The 27,323-nt window shown below is 40.1% G+C and overlaps 1 protein-coding gene across 3 annotated transcripts in view; it reads left to right on the top strand.

The window, feature by feature from the left end:
- Positions 1-25,518, top strand: part of NAV3 (neuron navigator 3) — an 862,925-nt gene extending 837,407 nt beyond the window's left edge. For all 3 annotated transcript variants that reach the window (XM_039497831.1, XM_039497841.1, XM_039497851.1), the window contains 12 exons: positions 4,296-4,449; positions 6,720-6,894; positions 9,567-9,664; positions 10,725-10,820; positions 11,102-11,270; positions 12,043-12,278; positions 15,161-15,315; positions 16,378-16,449; positions 16,929-17,125; positions 18,082-18,200; positions 20,417-20,620; positions 22,891-25,518. In XM_039497831.1, coding sequence (XP_039353765.1) covers positions 4,296-4,449; positions 6,720-6,894; positions 9,567-9,664; positions 10,725-10,820; positions 11,102-11,270; positions 12,043-12,278; positions 15,161-15,315; positions 16,378-16,449; positions 16,929-17,125; positions 18,082-18,200; positions 20,417-20,620; positions 22,891-23,010 — 1,795 coding nt within the window. In that variant the 3' untranslated portion in view covers positions 23,011-25,518. The remainder of the gene's footprint in view (positions 1-4,295; positions 4,450-6,719; positions 6,895-9,566; positions 9,665-10,724; positions 10,821-11,101; positions 11,271-12,042; positions 12,279-15,160; positions 15,316-16,377; positions 16,450-16,928; positions 17,126-18,081; positions 18,201-20,416; positions 20,621-22,890) is intronic.
- The last annotated feature ends 1,805 nt before the right edge of the window (positions 25,519-27,323 follow it).

The raw sequence follows: 27,323 nt of genomic DNA, 5'->3' as shown, positions 1-27,323 counted from the left end.
AGGAGCTCCCAAAGTAGGTCTCTCTCCCTGCCCTGTCAAGCTGCTTCTGAGCTGTCTGGCTCCATTTTCCACTCCGCCTCCAGCTCAAGCATACTCTCCAGTATGTATGGGTGGAGTGGCTGGTTAGGGTCACCTGGGCCCAGAGTTGCTCTTTACCCCCTTCAGTTTTAGTGCAGGGTATATACACCCCATCACATGCTCTGCCCCTCAAGTTCAGTGCTGGGGTACCATTATGGATCCTTGTTCTTCCTCTACCCATGAAAAAAACTCCATGTTCTTACGGTCCCTGCTGCTTGGTGAATTACTTGGTAACTATAGGGCTGCAAGAAAAGCTACCATTGCATGATCCTAGGGTTGGAATCTTTCATCAAAATCAGCCAATGGAGGGGTGTCTGGTCTATTACTAAAAGGAAATGATTCCCCAACAAATAATATTGTAAGGCATCTATGATCCACTTCACAACCAGGGTCTCCTTCTCAGTGACAGAGTAGGATACTTGGGAAAACAGCTTTCTGCTAAGGTAAAGAATGGTATGTTCTCCCTCTTTAAAAGTACTGCCCCAAGAATCACATCGGAAGTTTCAGTCTGCAGTATGAATCATCCTGGAAAAGTCTGCGCTTGACAGAACTGGTTCCCAGCTTAGCTGACCTTGCAGCATCTTGAATGCCTTGTCGCAGGCTTCAGATCACTGAATTTTTTTAGGGCTTGTGTCTTTTATCAGATTTGCCAGGGGGGCCACAACGGTGGCAAAACTTGATACAAAGAGTCTATAATAGCTGGAAAGGCCCAGGAAGCAACACTCTTGCTTTTTTTGGTGGTTGGCATGGAACATTGGTCCAAGGCTTGTACTTTACCAATCTGCAGCTTCAGACACCTGTCACCTACTTTATAGCAGAGGTAAGTTACCTCCCAGCTGGCCAGTCAAAATTGGGCAGAGTTGTCCATTAGTCGTGCCTCTTTGAGGGCTGACAGTGATGTGGTAATGTGTTTTAGGTGATCATTCACTCATTGCTAGAAATGACAATATCTTTGCTGTATGCCACAGTTTAACATCCATGGGTACTTGGTTCATTAGGCATTGGAAGGGAGCTGTGGCCCTGTGAAGAACAAATGGCATGGTCTTAAAGTAGTAGACACCAAAAGGGGTAGAAAATGCAGCTTTCTCTGGTAATTTGGTTGTCAGAGGAATCTGCCAATAACATTTTATTAGATCAAAAGTGGATATATACTTGGCAGCTCCTAGCCTGTTCAGCAATTCATCTATCTAGGCATGGGTACTCATTGAATTTCAATTATTGCATTCACTCTGGAAATCAATGCAGATCTATGTTGACCCTCTGAGTTTTGGCACAAGTATTATGGGTATCTACTCACTATGGGATTCTTCAGCCACCCCTGAGTTCAGCATGGCCTGCAGTTCTTTATGGACTATCTCTCAAATTTTCAATGGAAGGGGGTCAAAGGATTTCTTGGACCTTTTCCTCATTTTGGTGGCCATGTGATGGTAGATGCCTCCTGGCAGCACTGAGAATACTGAGCTTCAATCAGTTTTCATAATTGTTGTTTTTGTTCAGGCTGAAGTTCTCCCTCCATTGGTATTGGCCCTGCATCATGGTGCTTGCAAGGTGATCTAGTGAGGGTTGTGGGGGAAAAGGTGCTATGAGAAGGCCTTTTTGGTCCCTCAAGCCTTTAGCAGTTTCACTTGATATATTTGCATTTCCTGGCTGGTAGATTCTATAATTGACCACCCCCACCCTTTGTAAGGACCCAGGGACTAGAACCTAGATCTGAAAAGGGTGGTTCATATTTCCACAGTGCCACTGGAAGACTCTGTAGAAGCACATACAGGGGTCACTGTGGAGAATAGGTGCCGCAGAAAGTACCACTCACGAAACCCAGAGTGACCGTACCCTGTGGCCCTCTGATTGGACAAGTGCCCCTACTTAACCCCAGGGGGATGTCCCAGGAAGTTGGCCACCACACAGATCTTGGCCTGTTACTTTGCCAGACTTTGCCTTGTCCCCTGATCTCTAGTCTCTGACTCCAGCCTGATTTTGACCCTGACTACTGCCTCATGATCCTAACCTGGTATTGCCTCTGATCTCCAGTCTCTCACTCCAGCCTGACTTCAACCCTGACTCTTGTTTACAGAGCTTGGCCTTGAGATTCCTCTAACTCTGGCCTGGCGACTTCTGTCCCTGGTGGGCAGACATCAGCCCAGCTGTGACCACCTACACCCTGGTCCCTTACACCCTTCTTTCCACCTCAAATGGATCCTGCCACTTGGTCAGTCACTTTGAATCTGAGGTCAATAGCAACAATAATACCCTATCCCTGGGCTCAAATTCTCACATCCTGGCCCTTTGGTTGCAGGCCTGTTTCTGGTTCTGTTGGGATTTCAGCAGGTTTTCTTTAGCAAAAGCCCTCAATTGGCTTTTTCACGGTGGTGGTCTAGGATCCTGCATGGCTTTCTCCTATATAGTAGTTTGAATGGTGAGAACCCTGTCAGTGCCTGTGGCACTTCATGGATGGCAGAAAGGAGTGTGGGAGTTACTGATCCCAGTGATGGTGATCCAAGGTCACAAATTTCCTAAGCATCTCTTTCAGTGTCTTACTGAAGCGCTCCACCAGCCCATCTGTCCAGGGGTGGCAGACCAAAGTCTGCAAGGCCTTGATTTTCAAGAGGTTGCACAATTCCCCCATTAGCTTTGAAGTAAAGTCAGCCTTCTGGTCAGTCATTTTCGCTTTCAGTATTCCCACACATGCAAAACCCCTCATCAGTTCAGTGGTGACGGTGGCTGCAGTGGTTGAGTGAAGGGGGATGGCCTGGTATGTTGTAATATGAGTCTTTATCTCTTTTTCTCATATATAAAATACTGGTACATGTTGTTAATATAGTCAGGCTAAAGTCTGACATTTTCCCTTCTTTAGTTTGCCATTTAATGTTTTTATATGCCATGAACTACATCTTCTTTCCTTTGCAGAGGTTTCTTTTTAATTTTTCTGACCTGAGTCTCATGTTCTAAATCATTGCCTTTTCTTTCCTCCGCTTGCTTCTGTCTGTCTAATGTGTGTATATGCAGGTCTTCTCTAATCTGGGCACCAAAGAAAAGGCAAAATGGTCATGTGATATACAAGCATAGATCCCGGTAAAAAGGAGTGTGAGGCATGGAATTGCATATCCCAGTGCTAAACTGAAAAGTGTGTCATTTTCTTTCCCAAAATGCATTTGCATGCATTCTGGCAATTAAAAGCTGACCTCTGTTTCATGTTTGCATACTAGTAGCAATAATAATACTGATTATGTAGTGCTTTTCATCTTTAAAGTATTTTATGAACATTAACTATTTAGAAGAAGTAATAAAACCAAAATAACATCAGAGTAAATTGATTGCAAGCATTGACTGGTGCTGAAGTGTGGCAGAAACTTTTTGTTCCATATTCTGGCAGCTCTATGTTATGGAATGGATTTAATTAAGATAGCAAGTGGGTTCTGGGACATGGTGTTCTACATTATAGGTGAGGCGAATTGTACCATTGTAGAATGAGAATCAGGTAGCTACTGGGCTTCACGAGACAAAGTCAAGTGAAATGCTTCTGTCTCTGTAACCACACTATGCAATGATCTCCATTGTAAAAATCAACATTTAGCCAGTTACATATTTACCCTATTATATGTATAAGTAAATAACTGCAGTATTTGAGAAACCAGATATTATAATGGGGTGTCTATAGGTAAATATGACAGCCTCTGCAGGGACTGTCTTTTAGATCATAAGGGTAGGGGCTGTATTTTTGTGTATTGCACAGCACAAAGCACACTGTTGGTGTCTAATAACTAGTATGTACCAATATTTTAATTTGACCACCATAGCTCCATTTTGATCACCGATACCTAGGGAAATTGTACCCTTTGCACAGAAAAAGTGACACAGCTTAGAAATATAGTTCAAGCTATTTGAGGATACAGCCATTCCACATTTGAAAAAACAAGCATGTAAATAAAATTCTATTTTTTGTACATACTCAGTTGTTTGCATCTTTTTTTTTTCCACCACAGGAAACTAAATACATTTGAAGGATAAAAAAGAAACGATCATTTCATCTGGATATTTTTACTTTTTTTTCTGTATTATTATTTTGCAGTTTGAACCTCTTCATAAAATTCTCTCTCCATTCTTAGGTTTTACGCTGCAGCAGCAACCATTTTCTGTTCTTTGATATGGAATAATGACACTGCTTACAGGAGAAAAGCTTCCTTTAATCTCCCGCCTATTTTCCTTCTCCTCTTTAGGATATGTGAGTGCACAGAGGCAGAGGCTGAAATTATTCTACAGCTAAAGAGTGAGCTGAGGGAAAAAGAGCTAAAGTTAACAGACATTCGTCTCGAGGCCCTCAGCTCAGCACACCATCTTGATCAGATTCGTGAAGCCATGAACCGCATGCAGGTCAGTGCAGTGGCATAAGTAAGTAGAGTAGTGCTCACGTAAAGCATGCTTGTTTGGTTTTTAACTCCTTCCCATTATTTTATGTTGTTTATTTAAAAAAAATGTTGATACACAGGAACATGAGAGATTGATAACACTTCCTAGAGACAGGCTTGATAACTCTAGATATATATTATAATGATAATATTAATTCATATCATTTATATTACATTAGCAATCAAAATGTGTGTTGCAGATGCACAGGAAGACATAATCACGTCCCTAAGGCTTTTACATTCTGAAAAGGCTTGGGTGGGAAGAAGAGATATGACAGACAAGCAGAGAGATCAGGAAGCTGATTGTTACACAGCTTGTTAACTCATTGGGAGGGGGACTAGCCTTTCTACTGGACTCATTAGTTCCTGACCCAACTCTTCTCCACAAACCTAACCAATTTGTTTTTACCAGCTCACTAAAATTCTTGCTTAATTATTACCCATGAAGCCCCTCTCATGTCCTCTCTCAACCCAGCTTCTCAGCCTGCATCTTCTCAACCCCTGCCTGCTGACAAACTTCCCTTCCATTGGCATGAGACCTTATTCTGTGAAGAAAGGGGAAATTCCGAAAATCATTCATTGGAAGAGTCCTGGGGGGTTGGAGGCATGCTGGCTGCTCCCACCATTACAGGATCCATCTCTGGAGCTCCTAGCAGCAGTTTCAATCTTCATCACAGAGCCCTGCTGATTTAGGCCCTACCTATGTTCAGTCCTAGCTGCACCTTCCCATTCCTACACCCTCATCTGAACATTGAGTCTCCCAAGTGCAAAAACCAGCTCATAGAGTCTGGAACCTGAAATAGCAGGGAAATTCTGAGAAGGGTCCAGCCCAGGTGTGCTCCTAGAATGGACGGAATGGTTTGCTGTGGCCACATGACTCCACAGGGTTGGGACAGTGCGTGGCTAGTCCCCAGCCCTCTGATGCTCCTGGCTATCACTGTTGTTGCCGTGTTTCTCCTTCCTAGAGCATTCTTAAAAGGAAAACCTTCCTGGGCTCTCCAGCCCACATAGTGTTTCTGCGAGTGGAGGGGAAAGTAAGTTGTATAGCACTATACTGTACATACTCAAAGCACCCTAAAACCTTCCCAACACAGATTTCTCATTGCCCATCAGTTCTAATGTGCCTCAGCTGGGCAAACTGGTGTAGTTAATAATTTTATATATGGTGGGGAAGGGTTTGATGTCACATGACTCATTTCACTGGAGCCCTATTCCAGATTTGAACCCAGGTGCCTTTATTACCTGCTGACATTCTTTACATGTTTGACCCCTTCTCTTTACTTCCCATCATTCTTTGCTTGTTTGGTTTCTTTCATGGGGGGGAGGGGAAGGGGATGCTATCCTTTATTTTTTTTACTCTTAAAATGTGGTTGAAGAGCCTTTATGAAAGTTTCAGACACTTAGCAGAGTGTGAGTGAATATGGAATTAAATCTGATGTGCAATGCCATCGCCAAGAATAAGCAGTTGCTTTGTTCTGTGTTTCATGAAGCGTCTAAAAGCTAGATTTAGCTGGTACCAGGCTGCGCTCAGGCTAAGTTTTCATTTGATTATTGTAAACTCAATAATCTCTCGGCACCACAGAGGATTTAGCTAACAAAAAAATCCTGACTGTTCTGATTCATCTGTCACTATATGTTTTCATCAAAAGGGTTTTTTTGGCTCTTATGTGAACAAGACCATGTTGGGATGATCAAAAACTGTCTGATGTCAACAAGGGTTATGAAACAGTTAAACTATCTTATTTTTATTATTTGGTTTTCATTTCATATCTTCTTGGTGATGTCATTGATTCAATGTACTTCTAGCGGCAACAGTAGTCTGCTGTGACTTTAGCAGCATTATCTAGCTGAGATTTTAGTAACCACTTAAAGGAAATAACTATTACATAAGATATTTGACAAAGAAAAATGGCTTTCTGAAGTGAAAATTCCAAGTGCAATATGTCAGATCTGTAGTAAACACAAGGACCTGAACATTGTGTTGATCAGCGGTGATATTGATGCCAGAGTAAAAGGAACTTTTAGCAGTCCCCCCTCCCATTTCAGCACTGAAGGGAATCCAGTTTCCACTAATTGTATTGTACTGTTGATGTATTGTTACATGCTGCTACAGAGCTGCTAAACCAGTTAGCTTGTGCTGGTGAGCAGCAAGCTGCCTGAACAACCACCCAGTGCTCAATGGTTTTCAGAGACAAAAATCTCCCATGTTTCTATACTGATTTCTTTTTGTTTTAGAATGAAATTGAGATTCTGAAAGCTGAAAATGATCGCTTAAAGGCAGAGACCGGAAATACTGGAAAGCCAGCTCGACCATCTTCTGAGTCTTCAAGCAGCACATCCTCCTCTTCATCACGGCAATCATTAGGACTTTCTCTGAACAACTTGAATATCACAGACTCTGTTACGTCAGGTGAATAATACATATATATACATGATTAACATGAATGTATTTTTCTTTCATTTTATTTTCTTAAAGGTCCATATTTCAAATGTGCCTTCTGAAACTACACATGCATTGATTTGTACACATATACCTCAGATTTGCATGTGCTACTGGGTGTTTGCACATGGACATCACAAATAGTTTTGGTGATCTCTTTTGAAAATTTGGCTTTAGAAGTCAGAGAATAGTAATATCAGATTATTTGTCCTCTACACAGTATGTTCCTAGCTCCTATCAATGTTTCTCTTTGATTTTTGTATGCTACAGGTTGATATTTGATAAGAAGGGCACCATTGTAGAACAGGTGCCAAAGAACTGCTGAAATATGCGTCTTTGTGGGACAAATGTGAGAGTAGTTGCTAAAACTTTCCCTTTTATCTACAGATATTGTATTGTTCATTTCCTTAAAGATGCACCAGTTCTGCAATCAGGAAGGAAAGTGGACACTGTTTACAGTTAGATTCTAGTAATTTGTTGTAGACTGTAGATATGTAGTCTAGGTGGAGATGACCTTTTTTCTTTCCATATACAGTCGGGTCCAGATCAGTCCATTTACCATAGACTGTAGGGCCAAATCCTGCTCTGCTCACTAAATCCTCTTATTGACTTCTGTGGGAATCCTCATGAAGAAAAGCAACCAGGATTTAAGTTCTGAACATTCACACATTATACAATACTGTAGTGTCTGAGAATAGATAATCCCAATCTCCCCACTGTACTCTTTCTGCACTCATTGCATACAGTGGCCAAGAAACAGGAGTATTGTCTCAACTGTTAAAACGATGAGCATAGCAGAAGCAGAGAAACCATCAGTAATGCAAATCTGTAGAAAGTATAATGCAATCTCTGGAAGCAATAACAGTGTGGCTAATAATTATAGATGGAGTCTGGGCAATAGTACAGCTGGGGATGTGCCAAACTGCCTGACAATAATGTGAGTTGGCAGTCAGTCCTAGTATCTTGCCAGTCATTGATTACATGGGTATTTGAGCCTCTCTTCTGGTTTAATTTTATATTTTATATGAAAATCAGCATGTTTTTCTTTACACGCCAGCCATTTTATTGCCTGGATTAACTCACTGAATAGATGAGGCTGTGTTGTCCCTGGACATGGCATGAAGTATTTCTTCTACTGCAAACACATTCATTCAGCACCAGGAAGGAAAAGTCTTATTGTGCTTTCCCCCCTGCCCCCTTACTCTATGGGAGGAAGCCCCCAATACCAGAGCAGTGGTCCATTCAATAGTACTAAACGTAGAAATTTTTTCATGAATAGATCCTGAAATTGCAGCTCTAGATCTCTTGTTTCTGACTAAATCTAGAGTTCTATTAAGTCAGATACAGCGAAAAAAAACTATAGACTGTGTATAATTCTGTGTGTGTTATTTATGCATGCTCTTCTAGTATGCAATCTGATTACTTCTGATTATAAGAACTAACAAGTCTGAGGCACACGGAGGAGAGGAAGATCCCATTCAAACGTGTACCCATTCCAATCTAAACACTGCATATCATTTTGCTATGGCAGCAGGAAGCTTGCAAATGTGGGAAGTTTCCACCATCAAATCTTCTGGTACTTTTGTAGAGACCAAGAGGTTATTAACCAGAGGCTCTGGAGCTATGGTCCAGTTAAGCATGCTTGAGGGCTGCAACACCTGAGGCTAATGAAGCCCTAACTGGAATCTGCTCCGTTGGCAAGGCAAGCTAGGATGGGGAAGAATGGAGATTTTGAATTATTCAGACAGTTAGTGATAAGCCCCCAGGAGTGGAAGCCTTCATGCTATGCTAAAAAAGTATTGTGGTGAAAGCGCAGTTTGGGTTCCTTGCAGGAATATTATGGCCTCAGCACCTAACAGGAGCCCTGTTGAAGGAGCTGGTGAAGAGGCAGGTCAGGAAACAGATGTCTAGGGGAAGATGGAGATTCTCTCTACCTCCAAGACCTCTGTGAAGTCCTGCATTGCAACCCTATCATCAGAGAAGTGGCTGGACACTGAGTGAGTCCAGACTGAATACAAAGCAGTTTCCTGGGCAAGTTCCTCTTCCTTCTGATCAAGGAAGTTGATCACATGAAAAGAACAGTAAGGAAATGCAGCTCTAGAAGCTACATCATGAGGAAAGATGGACTCTTCCATGTAACTATGCTTCATCGGTGTAAGCTAAATTCTGTTGGGAAGGGAAGGTAAAACCCAATAGGCTTATAGCAGCAAGAGTTTTGGCTTCAGGATTTGCTATTTTTCAGCTGACAGCATTTTAAAGGGCAAGGTGGATATCCAAAGGTTATGTTTCTACCTAATATGAGGTTTAAACTAGGTTGTCACATGGATCCATGGTAGTTTTGAACACACTCTAGTAAGAAAAGCAAAGAAAAAAATGTATTGTAGCTAACGGAATGTATAGGGCCTCAACTCAGAATACATACAACCAAAGCTTATTAGGAATGATTGCCTTCATCAGCTGACAAATCAGCACTTTTTCATTTCTAACAGCAATTAAAGTGATCGTACTGCATATTGTTGTGATAGCAGCCTTTCTTACTAAAAGACCTTGCAACAAACATTAAAATAACGAGTAAAACAAAGTTTATATCACTTCTTAGATTAATCACATTCTATAAAATATGTTTGCTTCTTGTGTTGTAGATATTTTACTGGATGATGTCACAGATGGAGCCCTCCCCAAAGAAGGCCACAGTGTTAAAATTATAGTCACCATAAGTAAGGGCTATGGTCGATCCAAGGTACGTTCATTTTCCTGAAGTCCTAGAATCACAGATATAGTAAATACCACCATTATAGTTGAGCTATTTGCACTGTTTTCAGTCAGGGACTGAAAGTCAAACATTCAACATACACCCTTTTTCTTTTATCCTTTCTTCCTATATTTTTATCTAATCCAGGCATTGTCAAATGCAGTCCCCACAATCTTCTGCATTATGGCCTATTGCTGCTTTTATGAAGGCTCAGACAGACTACTAGTCTGACTCAGTTTAAGTTGGAGTATTACATACTGGGACCTGTAGTCTCTTCAGATGGGCTTCTGTTCAAAGGGGTGGTCGTTGTAATTTAGGTATAGCTCTTGGCAAGCTGCAAGTATGCTCCTCACATGGACAAAATTGAGATGTCCGAATTAATCAATTTTGAATCATATCCTCATGATCTGATGTTTTGTGTTCCAAAAATCTTTCTAATATAGTGTAACCTGTATTTGTATACAGTGAGTCTTACTTTATTTTTATCACTCAGGTGCCACTACAAGTCTACATCACTTTTGCACAGATGGTCCCAAACAACTAAGCTAAAAATATTAGCTCAAAGTCAAAAATTTATAATATAATAACCGTAGATTTCTTAAAGAAAATAAATCAGTATGACTACTTTGAAGTTAAGTGACTCAGTGTGAAGGGATAGGAGCTTACTTGGTCACAATTCAATATTTTTATACTGCGAGGCCCAGATCCTGCCCTGCGATAAGGCAGCTTTGTACTACCCCATGAAGCAAATGCCAACCACTGATGTTTAACTCACGCATGTAACCCTAAATACAGGAGAAACCTTAGAGCTGTGTGTGATCTATATAATGTACTTTATTTCCACATATATAACAATATAATTAAAATAATAGGTGGACAATGGCATGAAGTAAGACTGAAGTGTCCACCTTAACATTACTTATACCTATTTGTATGTGTTAATTACTAAGTTGTAGCATTGTAACTTAGAGATCTTTAAATGCATGTGGCAAACTGATTTCCTCCAATTTTAGTCCGGTTTGTGAATACTCTCTCTTTCTCTTTCTAGGATCAAAAGACGCAGGCATATTTGATAGGATCCATTGGGGTTAGTGGGAAAACCAAATGGGACGTTTTAGATGGAGTAATTAGACGTCTCTTTAAGGTGGGGCATTTAAAAGTTGGTTTATCAGTTAATTCCATATTCTTTGTCTCCCATAAACTCTCCCTACTTGGTTAGTTTTGACTTGCCTAATTCATTTTTTTCATATAGCCTAAGTTAATGCTTTTGCTCTTTTTTAAGTTTACGTATGCTTCTCTGTAAAACATAGAGCTGAGTCTTCTTTAAATGGGACTCCACCTACACTAAAGTATGTGTTTTAATAACTTGTCTCACGTGAGATGACCATGCATACTTTTATATCTTGCATGTATGTATAATTTTAGGAATATATCTTCCGAGTGGATCCAGCTACTAGCCTGGGTTTAAGCTCCGATTGTATTGCTAGCTACTGTATAGGGGATTTAATCAGAGCCCATAGCCTGGAAGTGCCTGAACTGCTGCCTTGTGGATATCTGGTTGGAGATAATAACATCATCACCGTGAACCTGAAAGGTAAAACCACAACTATGTATTTCAGATATTTTTCTCTTCTTTATTATATCCCTCCCAACCCTTCTATTTATCGTTTAAACCTGACTTTTTCTCACCACGTGTCCAGCGCAGGAAGTCATTTGTCATGTAAGTTCTATGAACGTGTTTGTATAGAATTTAGCACATTCAGGCTTCTTGGTGCTGTGGAAGTATAAATATTAAATAATATGAAAAATATTTCTCTTCTCTCACTGACTTTAAAGTCACAGCAAAGGACAAATGGCTTTAATAGAGACCAGGGACAAAATTCAAGAATTCCATTCAGAACTGTTTCTAAGCCATCCTGCTCCTCAATAGGGACTTTAAACATTTCAAAGAGACGTAGGGTTTTTTCTATGTTGGGAGCCTTCAAAAGGACCGCGTCATTTGATGTGATGTCTTTCTGCTGGTAACCCTTGTTGCTGTCACTTCGACCTTTTTATCTTAAATGCCTTTAACATTTGAAACACACATCTCTGCCTCACAGAACCTTCTCTTCACATTTACTTTGATTTTGTTGCTCCCACCCATCTACTCATGGTGGTGATGCTGCTGATGTTTTATCTTTTTGCCCCTTAGGAAGTTTCTGTGCATTTCCAACGGTATTCAAACCCTGGAGAAGATAGGATTATAAGATAAGAGCATGTACCTGCTCTCAACATGGCATGGATATCAGCAGACACCATGCCGAATTTATGCTTATTTTAGATATCACCTTGAATGGAGACAAGTTATTTTTTTCTTTTATTCCCAGGAGTGGAAGAAAACAGTTTGGACAGTTTTGTGTTTGATACACTAATTCCTAAGCCAATTACCCAACGGTACTTTAATTTACTGATGGAGCATCACAGAATCATCCTGTCAGGACCCAGTGGCACTGGAAAGACCTATTTAGCCAACAGATTGGCTGAATACATAATAACTAAAGTGGGCAGGAAAAAAACTGAGGATGCAATTGCTACTTTTAATGTAGATCACAAATCAAGCAAGGTAAGTTGCACTTAAAAATGACAAATTTGTTGCCTGATTTGTAGTGATGAGTAAGAGTTAGACCTGCTAATTTACAGAATTCCCTCGTTTTTATGTTTTCCTATAGTGATTGAAACATGCAGCCACAGCTCTTTGTAATCTGCGTGGTGCATCATGATATTGTGTAGAAGAGCTGAATTTTGGGGCACTTGTAGGACTTCCACTTCACAGGCTGATAAAGGCAGAATAAAATGCCATTTTAACTCTAGTCCATGGAGTTCCAGTAACTTCTCTCTCTGAAGACATTAGCTGTACAATATACCGGTAGTGCTAGTCTGACTTGCATTTTGATAGTGAGAATGGTAGCCCAAAATTACTGGATGGGAGTGGAAAGGGTGATCTAGTGCACAGGGCATTGGATTAGCACTTGGGTTCAATTCCTTGCTTAGCACTACATAGGTTCTGGTTGCTGCTGTTTTCTCCTGAATTCTACAGTAGTGGTGCTGATAATACAGCATTTAGCCCCTGCTTCAGACAACATGCAGGTTGAATTAATAATATACCTCAGATTGCCAAGGTATTCACAGAATAACCAAATTACCAACAAGTAACTCACAAGCTACCTGGTACCCTAAATAGGATGTGTAAATTGGTTGCTACTCCAAAAAAAAAAGTCAGAAAATCAATATTTTTGCTAAGAGTTTTGTGATGAGCATGCAGCGCTGTTAGCATAGATTGAGAAGAAAGTCCACACAGACTATAGAGGCAGGGGCGGCTCCAGGCACCTGTGCACCAAGCATGTGCCTGAGGTGGCAAGCCACGGGGGAAGGTGTGCCGGTCTCCGTGAGGGCAGCAGTCAGGCTGCCTTCGGTGGCATGCCTGCGAGAGGTCTGCCAGTCCCAGAGAGGTTTTGGCGGCAATTTGGTGGTGGGTATGCCGAAGGTGCAGGCATGCTGCCGAATCCGCATTACCAGCGAACCTCCCACAGGAACGCCGCTGAAAGCCGCCTGACTGCTGTGCTTGGGGCGGCAAAATACACCTCTACCGCGATATAACGCTGTCCTCGGGAGCCAAAAATTCTTACCGCGTTATAGGTGAAACCACGTTATATTGAACTTGCTTTGATCCACCGGAGTGTGCAGCCCTGTCCCCCGGAGCACTGCTTTACCGCATTATATCCGAATTCGTGTTATATCGGGTCGCGTTATATCGAGGTAGAGGTGTATATAGAGCTGCCCCTGCATAGAGGAGATAAGAGAAATATTCCATCATAAACACCTATTTTCATTCCCTTTTTGCAAATGATTTGTGATATCATTCACTCTGAAAGAGAAGTGCTCAAATTTATCAGAATTATATATGTAGAATATATAATGTGAGTGATTCACAAAAATGTTGCTTTGCTGGCTCACTGGCAAGTGTATGTGTGTATTTTTCTTTCATTTTTTTCTTTATTTTGTGTTAAGATTATTTGACAAGTAAGCCTTATAGCAAGGGTCAGCAATCCTTCTGAAGTGGTGTGCCGAGTCTTAATTTTTCACTCTAATTTAAGGTTTCGCGTGCCAGTAATACATTTTAACATTTTTAGAAGGGCTCTTTCTGTAAGTCTATAATATATAACTAAACTATTGTATGTAAAGTAAATAAGGTTTTTAAAATGTTTAAGAAGCTTAATTTAAAATTAAATTAAAATGCAGAGACCCCCCAGACCCATGGCCAGGACCCGGGCAGTGTGAGTGCCACTGAAAATTAGCTCGCGTGCCGCCTTCGGCACACGTGCCATAGGTTGCCTACCCCTGCCTTATAGTTTGTAAGAAAGAAAAAATAAATCCTTGTTATGTGTGCTTAAACAATACAGATGGTGCTACAGAGCTAAACTAGGAAGAAACTCATGATTTTCCCTCAAGGCACCTGGTCAGAAAAAGCCTAATATATTTATAAAACCAAACAAGAACTTTCCCAAAGCAACAAATAACATGTTTCTACTTTAAAAAAATACAATTTTGCGATCACTGATCCAGTATAATGAAAATGAGATTTCTGTCCAAAGTGCCAGGGATTCACAACAAGGATTGTCGAGAGACTGTGTACCGATCTTGTGAAATCACTGGGGCAAATTCTGAGTCATGCAGGAAATGAAAAATCCCTATCCCAGGAAAATGCAGGCTGAGCCATGCTCTCGTTGCTGTGCTGTGTGCTATACTGTAGACTGCACACAAGGGACAGCTAAAAAGCTGGACTAGCCAGAAGACTGAGGAACAATAAACCATCAACAGCAAAATAAATTGTCATGATTACAGACCATTCTTCCCCAACCCCAAATCCACCATTACTCCCCAGGTAGCTAGCTGACAGAGAGAAATAAACGTAAGCAATACACTTTATTGTGGCATGTGACGTAGCAGCCCCAAAGGGTTGAACAGGTGGTCTGAGAGGGGATAAAGATGATGGGCAGAAATCTGAGGGAATGGGAGCAGTGAACTAGATGAGATAACAATCTCTTGTTTGAATTGAGTTAATCTGGTGTTCCTAAAAGTGCGGGACTACTATGTGAACTAAATAGCTGAGCCTATTGGTAATGGAATATAGAGTCTTTTATTGCGGGATTGCTGAGAAATATATCCTCGGGATAGCAGGACACAAACTTTATTACCTTACCTTTAGTGAGACTTACCTACATTTTTGTTTTCACTACACCATGTCAGCTATATATTTTCTCTATATACAGCTGAAACTTCAGTTTTGGCCTGGCTGAGAAACAAGTCTTTGGGGTTATAGGAACTCAGCTGAGATATAAGCATTGGGGGAAATTTCTTAACTCCCCTTTGTGCCTTTGAAAATCTACCCCTACTGTGACTAAATGCATTTTACTTTCCTGTTTTATTTGTTTTCTTTTGCTGAAGGATCTGCGTCAATACCTAGCTAACCTGGCTGAGCAGTGCAGTGCTGACAACAGTGGTGCTGATCTCCCTGTAGTAATAATTCTTGATAACCTCCACCATATTGGTTCTTTGAGTGATATCTTCAATGGTTTCCTCAATTGTAAATATAATACATGGTAGGTAGCAGCTCTTCATTTCCCTGCCTTCTGTGCTTAAAACAATTACAAGCTCTTTATTAGTGTGATATGATGAAATATGTTTTAAGGAACCCTGGTATCTCTTATATCCCGATTCTGCAAAGTACTTAAGCATGTGCTTAACTTAAAATATGTGAGTAATTCCATCCCGATTCAGCCAAGCACTTGTGTGTACTTCACTTAAAGCATATTTTAACACTCTCTGACTTTAATGAGATTTAAATGTATGCTTAAAGTTAAGCATGTACTTAAATTCTTTGCTGAATCAGGATCTTAACCCCTTCCACCACTATAGAACACATCTGTGTGATGGATCACAGGCATATTAGTTCCAGGGGAAGATCCCAGAGCTTGTGGGAGGGTAACAACAGATGCATGATGGTAGTTATCCATAAGGTGTTTTCCTGGATACAATATGGACCCATGGAGTATGCTATACAGTAGTTGCTGTTTCTGTGGTAGACCTCCTGTTTCCAACAGCTATACTGTGAGCCAAAAATTTACTTGGCTGTAGAAGAGTGGAAAAGTTGTTTAGACATAGTACCAAAGGAGAATGTGATTGACTGGCTGTCTTTCATGGTCAAAAAAGAATAAAAAGTAATTAAGGTATTTGAAAACTGCTAGCGGCCTATTAATCAGCCTATTTCTGCTATAAAAGTGCCTGTGGTAGGGGCTTCCCTTCATAAAATATTTGTGTATTATGGCCCAGTGCTCCTAAGATTCACTGGTTCCCGGAAGTAAAACCACTAAACAGCCACAGATAATGAGGTATATGAGTACTCTTTTGCTTCATTTAGTTTTAGTGCTTATGACCACTAGTAAAACGTAAGTATGAAAAGGAAAAAAAATGCAAGAACAAATATACTAAAAATAAGTCTGGCCAGAAATCATTGGAATTTGAGACTAAACAGCATCTGCACTTTCTTTTATCAAAGATGACTCCAGGCAAGATAAAAATAAAGAATATTTTCTGAACTGCCTCCTGGATGGATTCTGTGGCAGTGACGCTTCCTACTAAATGTATTACTTTTCTCTTTTTAGTCCCTATATTATTGGAACAATGAACCAAGGGGTTACTTCATCACCAAATCTAGAGCTGCATCACAATTTCAGGTAAATACACTGTCTTTGTCTTTAAATGTGTCTGTTTTCCCCTGTGCAGGCCTCTCAGCCTTCCTTCCTCTAATTCCAGCTTATCCTCGAACACCCATCTTGAATTTAATCACACTCTACAGTTGTTTGCCTCTTCCCCCTTTCCCTTAATGACACCTGTCTGTGTGGTACTTTTCCGCCTGGCAAAACAGACAGAATATCATTCCTGCTACCCCCCCCTGCCGTGGCAGCAGGGTGTTCCAGATTGTAGTAATATGCCCACCTTATAACATACTGGGTTACCATTGGCTAAGGAAGCACAGGCACTGAGATCACCCTTGTGATACGGACTAAATAGATCCTTACGATTTATTATTAGAATTGACTTTTATTGTAGTAGATAACCAGCATTAAACACTATGTCATTGTTTCTGTGTTTAAGATGGAAGGCAATGTTTATTCATTGTATGATTAGCTGATGTTTTCTCTTCTCACATTAGGTGGGTGCTATGTGCTAATCACACAGAACCAGTAAAAGGTTTCCTGGGCAGGTATCTCAGAAGGAAACTGATTGAGACAGAAATAGAAAGGAACATGCGCAATAATGACCTCATCAAGATTATTGACTGGATCCCTAAGACATGGCATCATCTCAACAGCTTTTTAGAAACACACAGCTCCTCAGATGTGACCATTGGTGAGTCCTTGCAAGGCAGTGTGCTGCTAGCCTTTTCTCAGCCAGCAGAGTGAAATAAGGGTAAAGCCTGAACCTTTCATAAAGTCTGTAGAAATTTAATTGACTTTGTAAAATCTTGTATTTAAGCTGATACTGAAAACATTAAATCACCATGGGAAACATGCCTTGCCAACCTGACTGAAACAAGGAAGTAATGGAAATGGTACGAGGAAATCTGTTCTCCTGTGATTTCCATCCTTACTACCTGACCAAAGAGTTTCATATACAGTGTTTGCCATGGAAACGTCGACTTGTACCAAGAATCTCCACACTAAGGCCTTGTCTACACTTAAAAGCTTTGCTGCTTATCAATGTAGTATAGTTAATGTAGACACAGTTACACTGGTATAAAAGAGCTTGTGATGATATAGCTAATTTGGGTTCACCAAAGTGAAATAAATTATAATGGCATAAGCATTTTTCTCTTGGTGTAACCTTGTCTTCATTAAGGCTTATGATGACATAGATATGATGGCAAAATATCACATCCCTTTAGCTTTGCCACTAAAACGTTCCAATGTAGTTCAGGCCTTAGAAGAGGGGTAGAAGGACTCTAATTTTTTAATAACATAAAGCTACACTCAGTACTAGCCAGGGGCGGCTCTAGACATTTTGCCACCCCAAGCACGGAGGGTCTGCTGATCCCGCGGCTTCGGCGGACCCTCCACAGGCACGCCGCTGAAGGCAACCTGCCTGCTGCCCTCGCAGCGCCGGCAGAGCGCCCCCCCGCGGCTTGCTGCCCCAGGTACGCGCTTGGAGCGCTGGTGCCTGGAGCCGCCCCTGGTACTAGCCAAATTGTAGTGCTGGATAAACATTCTCTTTATTCAAGTTTGCCACGGTAGTCATCTTCCCTTACATTTTTTGGAGATTTTTTTCCTCACCGTTCATGTTATTTAACAAAAAACTTTTCTTCCCAGGTCCTCGCCTTTTCCTCCCCTGCCCCATGGATGTTGATGGCTCCAGAGTGTGGTTCACAGACCTTTGGAACTATTCTTTGGTGCCATATCTTCTGGAGGCCGTGAGAGAGGGACTTCAGGTATGTAGGTAGAAACACTGTCTTGCTTCAAAAGCAAAAGCATCGTTTTGTGTTGTTTTTGTAAGCTTTTTCTGGGATACGTTTCAGAAATGTGTCAGAATGACGTGTTTTGCCACAGTGACAAAACAAGGAGGTAGAATTCTAGAAGAAAGTGCCAGACCCCTTTTGTCCTGCACTTCCTGTTGCATGATTTGGCTTTTCTTGAGATCGTGCTTGTCTGTGACAGAGGGATACACTCTTGTTCTTCTCTTCACTTGTATGTAATGAAGAGGAGGAATTCAGGGTCACCACATCCATTGCAAGTGAGGGCTTCACAGGGGAAGGACCTCAAGGGCTTTATACTAGTGGATGAACAGGCATAGCAGAGATGTCCACCACACCCCCTCCTATCCCACCCACAACTCTTCCCAACGTAACCCATCTTTCCGCATACACCAAGGGCATGGACTGCAATTGTTGCAGGAGACAGTTCCCCCATGCTATGGTTATTTCCCATTGGGCTTCTTCAGCCAATTTAAGGCACTTTGCACCAAGCGCTGGTGGACATGAGAATCTGACTCTCTTTTGTGTTACTGCTCCCTGAGTTTCTGTCTGCTCTAATGTCTCTCTTATTCCCATCTTGTCTGTGGCATTTTTGCTTTTCTTTTCTTTCAATGTCCTAGCTATTCCCCCACTTTCTTGGAGTAATCCTTCTACCTGATTTTTTCCATTTTCTATTTGGCCCCTTTACATTTGTTCTCTTTTTGTTCACTACAACTTTGAATGCTCTGAAAAGAATGAGGAATTCAGAATTCTGAAGAAGAGCTCTGTGTAGCTCAAAAGTTTGTCTCTCTCACCAACAGAAGTTGGTCCAAATAAAAGATATTATCTCATCTACCTTGTCTCTCTAATATCTTGGGACCAACAAGGCTACAGAAACACTGCGAACAATATGGTATGGAAAGGTAACTTTGGCCAAAAATTAATCTAGTGATACCGCCAACACTGGTGAAATTTCTGCTTCATAGGGTGAGGTTTGGAATCTTGCATTATTGAAGCATCTCTGTTTTCTAAAACTGCTTGAACTAACTGAGCTAGAGTACCAAACATCTGATAGGCACAGTCACACCAAGATTAGTGCGGCTTATTTAGACCAGCAGGAAACTAATAAGGAAAACAAATAGTGGTATTTTCTCATGCTTTGCCCACATGCCAAGTCCCACCCACTTGAGACATTCAAATAAGTCATCTTCATAATATGGTTACGTCTTTTGTTTCTTGAGTACATTAATGAGCAGTGAAATAGTTAACATTTAAACTGTCCTTATTAAACTGCAGAGTTAAAACAAAAATAAACTTGATATCAACAGGAGTAGTTCAATTCATTTTCACAACCATGAGGGCTACAGACTTTTTTTAAATGAAAACTTCATTTCTGGAGCACAAGATGGCAGCCTCCAGAAGAAATTATTGGTTTGCCACAAACCAGCCCAGTTCTTAGACATTCTGAATTATTTAACAACAACATAATACACAGAAGTCTTACAGACTTGCTTTATTTTTTTTTATACTGCCGGGCCTACACTATACAGAAAATAAATGTTCTTATAAGAAGCAATAGGACCAAGATCATCTGAGTCCAGAAAAGATCATTATGGCACTCAGAGAAAATAGGACTCTCTGAGTAAGCTGGAGATAAAAGGAGCTAGGTGAATTTCTTCTCTTCACCTATTGAAGGTACTTCCTACTCAGGATTAAAGAGGCTTGCTTATTGTGCTGCTACAGCTTTTATAAGCCCTGTATAAATGGAACATCTCAGTTTCTATTTCCTATTCTTTGCAAGATGCATGAAAATAATGTCACTTAAAATCGGTTTGTACTTTCCAACTACTTCGCAAACAACTTCTTGTGATATTTCTCTCTCCTTTCCCAAAGTTCCACTTCAGATTTTATCAAAACTTGTAGCTTCTACTGTTCTCAGTTTCTTTTTGTTCTCATTAGGGGTTGTTAGGTGTGGAGCACTGTTGAATACGCGGCCATTTCATTTAGGTGCCTGTTGGAAGTGAGCTCTTCTGAGCTTCGGACCATCGCTGTGGGTGCTGAGCACTTTTGAAAGTTGAGTCTCTGCTGCAAAAGTTGTTTAGATGCGTTTGATTTCATTTGTCTGGTATTATAAATAGTAATGTATTGAAAAGCACGCAGTCTAAATAACTAAATGTATTATATCCATAATTTAGATGTATGGTAAAAGAGCGCCATGGGAGGATCCCTCAAAGTGGGTAGCAGATACTTACCCGTGGAGCTCTGCACCTGTGCAGCATGAATGGCCAGCATTACTTCAGTTACGACCAGAAGATGTTGGGTTTGAGGGTTACACATCTGCACAAGAAGGAACAACCTCCAAGCACATTCCACAAAGTGACACCGAAGGGGATCCCTTGGTAAGAACAAAGCTTTTTGCTTACCTTTGTAGTCTGTGTTTCAACCTAGAATTTGAAACATAAAGAATATACCAGTTAACTGGTCCATTATATATTTAATTTATTTAATTACAATTTATATCAAAAAGAAGAAAAGCAGGAGAATGTATTCGAATAGAAAGCATCACCCTCATGTTACAATTTGAAAATCTCAGTACTTTCATTGTATATATTTCCCATCATCTAGGTGCTTGCATGACCCTCATCATTGTACTAGCTGAGCACTTAACACGCATGAATCAAATGACCCTTCAAAACACCCTGTATAGTTGGTAGATATTACCTCCATTTTACAGATGGGGAACTGAGGAACTGAGATTAAGTGACTTACCCAAGGTCTCACACACCCAGTAGCAGAACAGGGAATTGAACATCCTTCTTCCCATTCATAGGAATATCTCAGAATAACTTATTATTGCATCATTGTTTACTATATAAGGAAAAAAGTCAGTCAAAATCATTACAAGACAACACATGTAATGCATTGTTTTATTTAAATATGCCCATGGATGTTTAGATTTACTATTATGTTCCATGCTAAAAGTATATTATATCAGCCATACTACAGTACTATTATTTTATGAATCTCATTCTGTAGACTGCCTTTGTTATCATTCATAATATAAATATAGAGAACCCTACGCTCTGGGTGGTATTCTGAGAAAAGGAGAAAACCCAAAGAAAAGGGACCTTCTCTGGAGAAAATGCTCTGAACTACATCGGTGTTAAAGAGATTACTCCTGAATCCCCACAAGTGCTCAGGGCGTTCACCTCCCAGAAATCAGACCATGAATCTCCAGATAATGTAGGGAATTAGCCTATGTGACTCACAGTTTCCCACCTGACAAATACAAGAGTGGTACTTTGACCCTTTAGGAGTTGCACTGCGAGTGAATCTTCTGACCACGCTCCCAGCCCATTTGTTATCCCTTCCACATAGCAATGTGTAGAAATGGCTAAGACTGTAGTGCAGAAGTAGTGTCCCACCATAATGAATCTTTGCTGTCTGGACCCTCCCCCATCTCCCATGTAGCAAAAGTGTGGCATCTTCACTGCATATAGGCTTGAACCTGCATCCATGAAGCCAATGGGAGGGTTGATACTGATTTCAGTGGTGATGGATCAGGTCCATTAACCCTGTATGAGATAACAAGGCATTTCAGAATTTGTCTCATACATAGACTGTAACACACATGCATACACATCAGTATTTGTCTCATACATAGGGTATATAACACGCACATTGAATTTGGAGCTTAAAGCTGCTTCGTGGTATCCCCAGTACAATGTTCAAAGCTTATAGAATTATCTGTGAATGGTGTAGCCACAAAGTATAGACATTCAAGTACTCCTGAGCAAACTTGAAAAGGGTTCACACAAATAAAATACCTTCCCTCTTCTTACCTTTCATTGCATATTTTTTGTTACAAGGAACCTGAACTGTTCACCTAAAATGTGGCACTGTCTTAAAATTGGGCTAATGTTTTTCAGTGCTCTGAGGACCTTGGCATGAGTGCTGCTTTATAAATAAAATTATCGTCATTATACTGAGTTTGTCGTCAAGAATCTGAGCAATTTCCTAGGGCAGGCGTTGGCTTCTGCTGATTTATCAAATGTGCTACAGGCTCCAATAATACCCAAATGAATTGTGTTATGCTTCCCCTTTCCTCAGGACTATGGTCTGCTGTTTTCTGTTACTGTTCCTTTTGCTGAGGTCAGCTCTTGAGCAGCAGATGGTGCTCTTGTATGTAGCAGCTGGCTACAGTCCACCTCCCCACATACACTCTCTCTCTCTCGGAGGGTGTGTGTTCGTGTGATCATGTTTGCAGTTGCTTTTCCAATTTATTCTGCCTACAGCAGCCAAAACATTATTGGAGGCTTGACTGTCTCCAAATACGGGCCCAGATGTCCAGCTGTGATACTGTTTCCTTTGCCTGTCTGTGTTGCAGCTGCAGCTATTCACAGCACTGAATTGCAGAGTTATTATATCCCTATGGCTTATTAGACCTTTACACTCATGCTTTTATTTAAAGAACCGAAGGCCGGGCAAGGGGTGGCAGCCAGGAGGAGCCACTGCTATTTTGCCCGTTATGAAATCATTTTGCCATTTCTCTCACTCTGGGTACCAGCACACTGCACACAACAGAGTAGTTTAATTAATTTTTGACATAGCCCCTGCTGCATTAAATGCTACAGTGATTACATAAACATGTCTTTACCTTCTTTTTCAGATGAATATGCTAATGAGGCTCCAAGAAGCAGCCAATTACTCGAGTGCGCAAAGCTGTGACAGTGATAGCACCAGCCACCATGATGATATTTTGGATTCTTCTCTTGAATCAACTCTCTAGAGGGGACGAACCTGGGTAGAGGATTATAGTAAAATCTATTGCCACTAACTACTGCCAGGATTAAAGCAGCACACCGAGGTCCCTGAACAAGAGCAGTGTGTTGTAGGTAGGCAGGAGGCTTAACTCTGCAAAGTCAGGAATTAAAAGCGAAGTGGAAAGCTTGAATTTGTTTAATTTCAAGGCATTTCAATATCAATGGAGCCAAGTAAGACTCCATTAATCAACTGGAAAGGGCCCTAAAGGGAGGGCAACTAAGCAGATTGCACATGTGTTAGCCAAACTGGAACTTTTTTTGTTTTTCCTCTTTCTCTCTCTTTCTCTCTCTCTCTCTCTCTTGCTTTTTAAAAGCTTACAGTACAAACGTTTTGTTTTTTCCTTTCCTTGTCTCTGAGGTGCTGCATTAGCAGTGCAGTCCTCTGATCCTCTTCTAACCTCTGTTGTGCCACATGGTGCTGGTCACAGGACTACAGTAGTGTTTGTCGTGCACTACTGCCCATTCCAAAATGAATCAAAGATGATGATAGGAACTCAATAAGCACAAACAGTATTGTGCTATCACCAGAAAACACTACTGGGATATGCTGGATAAGTGCCAATTTAATTCTTAATTGCCATGGTCACAGTGACACTCTCCATGAAGTTTTTAGTGTACAAGTCACCGATTTTATAAAGTTGTTTTTACCACAAAGGTCTTTTTTAACCACCTACCCACTCCTTTACAGTTTTATACCAATTATTAATCAACACTGACTAAAGGCTTTTTAGGGCTTCATTTGTTTGAGCCTTTTCAGTGGAAGAAGGAACATTTCCTATGGTGCTGTTTCACTGCCTTAAAACAGATTTCTAGAACAGTTTTACAGTTCGTTTAATTCCTAAACCATTGGTAATTTACACTGTTTTGTTTTCATTTACTACCGAAATAACGTCAGTTAACACAGTAGCCTCATATCTGTATATCATGATTTTTTAAGAAATGGATAGGAGAAAGAACAGTTGCTATATAGTATTTTTATCTTGTGAATAGATTGCTCTGCCTACCCTCATAAATATACAAGAAACCCAGAACCCACTTCCACTATCACCTAAAAGCTGAGAAAGCTGACCCAGATCCATTCAGTCCTGTGGAATGGAGTTTTTGAAGGATGTTTCGAATTCTTATCCAGCAGAGCTGGATGCACTTGATGCAGCATGAGCACAAATATTTGTTTATTTTTTTTCTTTTTCTAGTTTTAAGCATGTTGTTTTGATTGATATTGTTGTACATGAAAAAAAATAGCATTAAAGAACACTGAAGCAGTGATGTCCACTGTGGAAGAGGAAGAGTTTATACTGTAAAAGTGGGTTGGTTTTGCACAGTCTACTGGGTGGGTATTGTAAATATAAAAAGCCTTGCACAAATCAAAGCAAACAAACAAGAAATTGTATTTTATCCTGTTGGTGTTGAGATGTTACACTTACTGAGATTTCCTCAATGTTGCAAACAAATACAGAATGCAAACCTTAAAAGCTGTTTTTAACCTCGTGTGTTTGTCCTGTATTTACAGTTGTTATGACTATGCAGGAGCTATCAGTTCTAGAGTGAGCATGTTTCAATTTGTATATTGAGCCAATCCATTTTTGGGGGCAAAAAATGAAATTTTAAGTGCATCTGTCATGGCAGGCTACAAACAGATTGCATTAAAAAAGTGATCAGAATAATTGGAAATGCTATCGCCACAAGAGACAACTGGATAAAATAATTTAAAAAAAAGAATCCAAGGGCTATGGCATTGTGTATATGTACTGTACACGGAAATGGATGTTACCTTCAGGATGTGTAATTGGTGCTACTAACTCTTTGTGGCCACCCTGTGGTCATTTGCTGTAAAACAAAGACAAAGAAACCAGTGCAGTTTTCAATGGTACTGAGCTGCCTCGGTGAATCTAGCGGTCCCTACACGGTGCTATTGCCCTAAGACAAACTCTAATTGATTTTCTGCATGTAGAATGTAGTCAGACTGATGTGGAGCCCCAAAACTTAGATCAGTTTCTATTGTAAAACATCAACACTCGTATCTGACAGCTGACTAAAAACCCAGCTGCTCTTTGTTATATGTGTGTTCTGAACAAATTTGCAAATCTTTTCCTGCCATTTTAGACACAAACACACACAATATCACCATATACAAAACTTCCTGCAATACATCTCAGTGAGTCCACCTAGTTTACAACTTAAAAATTGTTTGTGAAACATTTGTCTGTATACATTTTATATTTTGTACATTTTCGATGTAACATATCATGTAAATAGACAGAAACAGTGAAATAAATCATCTGAAAAGTTTTGTAGTCTTTGTAAAGCCCTAATAATAAGTATTTGGTGTCAACGGACTTAACTGGATGATGTATTTTTATTGGTTTATTGTTCCTCTAGCTTGTAAACCAGCTTGCATATATTTTTTTGCAGGTGTGCACACTGTATCTGTCTAAATTATTACTTTGACATTAAAGTGGAATTATTTATTGAAAGTGCGGTCTGGTGTCTTTGCAATCAGGAATACTGAATTATTGGGTTGTATTTCAAAGGTAAAATATGTAAACAAAATGGCAAATGGAAGGAAGTAATTTTCCTTCCATTTGTACTGCATAACTAATCTTTATAAGAACGAAAGCATGTATTCTCTCTAGTTCCAGTGATCCTTTTGCTGCTTTTGAATGACAACTTCCAGGCACAAATCCAAAACAGAATGGTGAAGTAGTTCAGGAATGGTGAAGTAGTTCAGAATGGTGAAGTAGTTCAGGATCTAAGGGCCTGATTCTCCACTCCACCAGTTTTATTCAAGTGCAACACTACTGGTTTCATCCATGTAAAATTGTTCCTATAGTATATATGATTTTAGGGTTACGTCCTCAGCAGGTATAAATCACTGTAGTTCCATTGAAGTCAGTGATGGTCAGTGAATATTTTAATTCTCATAGAATCATAGATTTTAAGGCCAAAAGGGACCATTGTGATCATCTAACCTGGACTTCTGTATAACCCAGGCTACAGAACCTCATCTAATAATTTCTGCATCAGGGCCATAACTTCTATTTGAGCTATAACATATCTTTTAGAAAGACATCCAGTTTGATATAAAACTTCAAGTGATGGAGAATCCTCCACATCCCCAGATACATTGTTCCAATGGTAAATTATTCTCACTATTTAAAAAGGTGTGCTTTATTGCTAGTCTGACTTGTGTAGCTTCAGCTCCTAACCATTGGACCTCATTGTGCCTTTTTCTGTTAGATTTAAGAGCAATCTACTATCAGAAATTTCTTCCACATTTTACATGATCATCACCTCTTAACTTCCTCTTGGATAAATTAAATAGATTAAGCTTCTTTAGTGTGTCACTATAAGGTATTATTTGCCAGACCTCATATCATTCTTGTAGCAATTCTTTGAAGACTTTCCAATTGGTCAACATCCTGCTTGAAGTCTAGACATCAGAACTGGACAAAGTATTCAAGTATCAGTCTCACTAATGCCATCTATAAAAGTAATATCATCTCCTTGATACTTCTTGCTATTCCTCTCCGTATGCATCCAAGGTTCATGTTTTTTCCCTTAGGCACAGCATCGCAGTGACTTATTCCCCTAAATCCTTTTCAGTATCACTGCATTCCAGGATACCGTGTCCCAGTCTGTAAACGTAACCTACATTCTTTGGTCCTAAATATATGACCTTGCATTTGTATTAAAACACATGTTATTAAAAGAGCCTGCCTTACCAAAGGATCCAGATAATTCTATATAACTTACACCATCATTATTTACCACTCCAACAATTTTTTCTGTTACCTGCAAATTGTACCAGCAATAATTTTGTATTTTTCTCCAGCACTTTGATAAAGATATTGAATAGCATTTGGCAAAGAAGAGATTCCTGCTGGACCCCACCTGGAACATGCCGGATGATTCTGATGATTTTCCATTTACAGTTATTTTTTGAGATCTATCAGTTAACCAGTTTTTAATCCATTTAATATTGAACTGACTATAAGAAAGTCATGTGAGACTAACTCAAATGCCTTATAGATGTCTAAATATATATAACAACATGGGTATAGAATCAATTTTGTCATAAAATTCAAGGTAGATTCTAATTAGAAAAGTCAGACCAGTTTTTACGTGTAAGACAACTGTTTGATGTAATTTAACCTTGCATGTTTCTAAGAAGAAATGTGAAATTCTGAAAACTAGGGTGCCACGTAGGAAAATGATGATTCTCCTTTATAAGGATGTCTTTTTTCCTGGGTGAACTCTCACAAACTTTTTAACTTCTCCA

The sequence above is a fragment of the Mauremys reevesii genome, linkage group 1 (genome assembly GCF_016161935.1).
Source record: "Mauremys reevesii isolate NIE-2019 linkage group 1, ASM1616193v1, whole genome shotgun sequence".
NCBI classification, from domain to species: Eukaryota; Metazoa; Chordata; order Testudines; family Geoemydidae; genus Mauremys; species Mauremys reevesii.
The sequence above is the reverse complement of the archived record's forward strand: the minus strand, read 5'-3'. Positions and strand labels throughout refer to the sequence as shown.